At 41.5% G+C, this 4347-nt stretch overlaps 1 protein-coding gene across 1 annotated transcript in view; it reads left to right on the top strand.

Moving 5' to 3' along the window:
* The first annotated feature begins 4103 nt into the window (after positions 1 to 4103).
* The window catches only part of LOC109463212 (poly(U)-binding-splicing factor PUF60-like), a 12119-nt gene continuing 11875 nt past the window's right edge, over positions 4104 to 4347 (top strand). Inside the window, exon 1 of the mRNA XM_019759933.1 lies at positions 4104 to 4160. Within this exon, the coding sequence (XP_019615492.1) occupies positions 4107 to 4160 (54 nt within the window). The 5' untranslated portion in view covers positions 4104 to 4106. The remainder of the gene's footprint in view (positions 4161 to 4347) is intronic.

The following is a 4347-nucleotide window of genomic DNA, read 5'->3' as shown; positions in this document are numbered from 1 at the left end:
GATATAAAGTGTGTGGTGTTATAGAAAGCAATATGTCCATGTAACAAGCTTGGTTTTCACAATGGTACATGTTAGCAGGACCAACGTTTTCTCTATAGAGTATAAGATAAGTAGAATAATAAATATAATGTCTAAGTCCTCAGAGCTTTTTGTTGGCTTTCCGGGATATAGAGGTACAGTCGGCATTAGAAGTATCCCACTGGCCCTCTACGTCTTGAATGGTGAGCAAAATGAATCGGCGTCATGACACGTCGGAACTGTACATATAACCCGTGACATCTTGTTTCACGTGCTTTCAACGAAAATATCAAAAGCATTCATATTCATTACCTGTTTTCAAAATGATTTTGATTCTCCGGATATGCCTTTTTTATGCCACGTTTCTGTCAGTAGTAATCAGAGTAAGGCAGACCTTTTGCAAACCTTGTCAGAATGTTCCACCAGGGAGACTTTTAAAGCTCATCTACACATTGACTTGTTGGTAGCATGCCTTGTGTCCATCGAAAAATTTGTCACGAAAACATTTACTACCATCCGCAACTAACGTATTTCTGTGTTAACACTGGAAACTATGTGTAGAGTTACAATAGGTTAGTCGATAACTTGTCGGTCAGACACGGCGGCATCAACGAAAAGGAGTGTCAGTTTCCTGCATATGTGTAGAATTAAACACGGTTATGTCACGTAGCAAGTGTCCGTTTTGGTGATTAGACGTGCTTGGATTAAAAATCACGCAATTATGATTTCACTGCTGTTGTCTCCCTCTCCGTCGGTCTGAGGATACGACAACAATCAAGAAAAGGAGTGCCCGGATTCCGGATATGTTACCAGGCCAATGTCAATCTGCAATGTCAATATACAAATAACAGTCACAAATACAAACAACAAAATGAGATACAGGTATCTTGGTTTTAAGAAGACATATATGCCTTTACCTTTTTATCAAATTTCATCTCAAACTATAAGAAAAGAGCCTATATGCCATGATAAAATTACTTTTTGACTCATCCTCGTAGCTCGATCCTGCCCCCCACAACTGCGTAGGCGAACGAATGAAAGGTGCGGCTTTGTACAATTTGATTTATGAAGTAAAGATTCGTCTTCGTGCCAGTGTTTTCACGAAACTACCGATGTTTGATTACTGTTACCGGCCAGGACTTTGCGGGTCAGACGGTCCTGTATCATATCCTACTGGCTCTGAAAGTCCTGGTCGGCTGCGGTAACTTTCCAGGGACATCTTCCCATTTACTGCATTTCTAAAATCGTACAGAATACTTATGACGTATGGAATCATTATTACATTGTGAACATTTCGGTACGGTGAATTATACAGTAAAGGTTGTAATTAAGTAAATGATTTTTCGCATCTGGAGCGGGTGAAGAACTTGGGGAACGTTTGTTTGCTGTGATTACAGTAGGGAGGGTGGAAAACATTGTTAGTATCTGAAAGTCATTATTAGCTACAACCTATTGTTCTTCCAGCGCTTTCCATGATTCTCGGCTTTCCGGCCTTCAGAACTAGCAGACAAATGAAACTGTATCATCAGAAGGAATCAATGAAAAAAAAAACAGTAAAAAAGTCGCTGGAGTCGTCAAAGCAGTCGTGAAGACAATTGTTAAATCCTCGGCATTTTGGGCCAATGTGGCACATTCGAAACATGCATGTTCTTCATGAAAATCACAATGGTTAAAACCCTTAGTTACGGCGTAAAAGTTTTGGAGGTAAGATTGGAGGTAAACGTTGACAGAGAAAGCGACAATGCATAGTTTTGTTAATCGTCATTTGTATACCCAGTATTGCCTGAAAAACAGGTTATTGTGTACCTCTGTGTTACTGCTGCTGAAATAAATAAACTGAAACTGTGGTGAGTTTGGACCTCGCGGATCAGACGGTTATGTACCATTACCAGTTCCTTCTGGACCCGTAAGTCCTGATAGACTGTGGTGACCGGTGCCTTTGTAATTTTGCGTACACCTTTTCGCATAATTCTCGGTATAGTTACGTTACTAAAATCCACAGTCCACACCCTCATCCGATCCCCCAACCCCCTTATAAAGTGTCGTCATTTCCTTTGGCTATAGGCTCGGGAATTAAGTCGACGTGAACAGGTGGTGTTTGACAATGAGAGCCGGCCTGATCTGAATATAGCCTCCTTCGCAGACTTGTAGGGCGGCGGTGTTATTTTTTTCGGTGAGCGACGCGAGTTATTCCGCGGAGGGACGATTTTGCCGCTGAGCCTGAGGGAGTTTTGCCGGGAGAGACGGTTCCGCGCCCCCAACAAGTCTTATATATATGGATTCTAGAGGGTTCTACGTCTCTGAAATGTCATATCATGAGTTTTGGGGAGACATATGGCCACATGTGAACAGCGGCTTGCAGGGTCAGTCGGTAGAAAGAGATGTCCTACTGGCCTGCCAAGTCGGTGCTTACATGGGCAGATAACACAGGACTCTCGATGATTAAGTATCCTAGAATTTCCAATGTCAGGCATTTTAGGAACAGCAACTTGCTGGAATTTGCTATGAACGCTTCTCACAGACAAAGTTCCAGCTGTTGAATTCGATTTCGCAAGACGTTACGGAATTTGTAATGACTAATGTGTGGTTTTGTAATTTCCGTGCTTTCTAGGAATGACAATCATTTGTCAAGCACGTGCACAGATGTTAATAGTTTTCCCGGGCAGTTCGAAATGACTACATTTCCCATCGCTAATCGTTAACGTCGTCTCACTCAAGAAATGTGCCAACTTCTCCGATACGACATTAATACACATATCTATGCTTCCTGTCGTCCAAAAAGGGGAGTAGAGTAACAGTGAGGTTCAAACGCCATTCCAGCGGGTCCGGACCGTTTTGGAGTACACGTACACCGTCATTAGCGCGCTGGTACTTAGTATTTCTACTCGCTCTTAGTTGTTTCGTATTCAGTGTATACGTTCGGACTTTCAGTTTTTATTGACTCTTGATCCGAAATCTCAGTGTACAAACTTCGACACTCGGGTAACGTAGCTTCCGGAAGTTGAAAAACAACGCCACCCGACATTCCACCTGCTGAATGTCTGGATTGTGTGAGGAGAGAACTCTGCTCATTTGTCAATAGGAACTTGGAAACGCAGTTGGTAGTGTTTATGTTCCCAACTGGCTTTCTATGTTCTTGTTGGAATGGGTGACTTGCATCGCTGTTAAAGTTCAGCTGAGTCAGCAGTTTCGCTCCCGATAACACACTATCAGTGACTGCACCAATTTTGATATATATTTTTGCCGATTTGTAGCAAAAGTAACCGACGTGAATAAAAGTATGGCACTTTACCTGTGCTTTTTTTTGTTACAGTCAACATAATGAAGAATACCGAAAATATTTGCGCAGACGCATATTTGCATCAACATATAACGTTTACGTTAGGCCATGTTGATTTGATTATATGGATGACATCCGCGCGCGCATGAATTTTCGGCCGTTTCCACAAAAAAAAAAGTTTCCAACCACACTGTAAATTGTACAAAACAGTTGCAAAATGAGCAAATATATACCGAAAGTTGCAAAAAAATATTTGAAAACGATTCCAACGTCGTAGAATGCCAAAATCACACAAAAAACTAAAATGAAAAGAAATGAATTTAAAGAGTAGATTATTCGCCATACCATACTCTGTGTCTTATGTTCGACCTTCATAACAACGTAGATTTCATGAAAGCAACTTTTTTTTTTGCAAAACTTTTTTTTTATTCGCGCGCTCGCATCAGTTTTGGGGTTCCCAGAGGATGTCATCCATATAATCAAATCAACATGGCCTTACATGATGGAAGGATGCCGACTAATATATAACGTTAGAGGGCGCTTTTCAGTGTACTAACTTGTTGTACACTGTATGTATATAGTATGAAAGCGCTTCCTTGGCTCGATCATAATACCGATACGAATATTGTCAGAACACTATATTATATCGTTTTGAATAAAATCCCTAACAAAGACAAACCAATACAAATATTGAATTTACAGGCAATACTGCTGTTCCCAGTTTTGGACTCTTCCACTGTGTCGCTTGTTACATCCGGGTACTTCACGGCCAGCTCCACGTGATCAAACTGCGGTGCAGGGAGATGAGATGGCAGCCACTATGGACGCGAGCTCTCAGCTACCAAACGGCGATGTTAAACAGGTAAAAACGGACGACGATCTCTCAGAATGTGCATAAATACACACAGCAAGTATCCTTTGTGATGATGAGTCCGCATTAGACGTATTTTGATTGTAAATCGTGCAATATTTAACTGCTGTTCCCCTCGTCTTTCAGAGCACTGCGTGTCCGCCATTTTTTCTCGCCTAATGATTCGTGTGAAGAGAAG

Source organism: Branchiostoma belcheri, unplaced genomic scaffold (assembly GCF_001625305.1).
Source record: "Branchiostoma belcheri isolate BF01 breed outbred unplaced genomic scaffold, Haploidv18h27 scaffold123, whole genome shotgun sequence".
NCBI lineage: Eukaryota > Metazoa > Chordata > Leptocardii > Amphioxiformes > Branchiostomatidae > Branchiostoma > Branchiostoma belcheri.
Note: the sequence above shows the minus strand (reverse complement) of the source record. Positions and strands in the feature narration are given on the sequence as shown.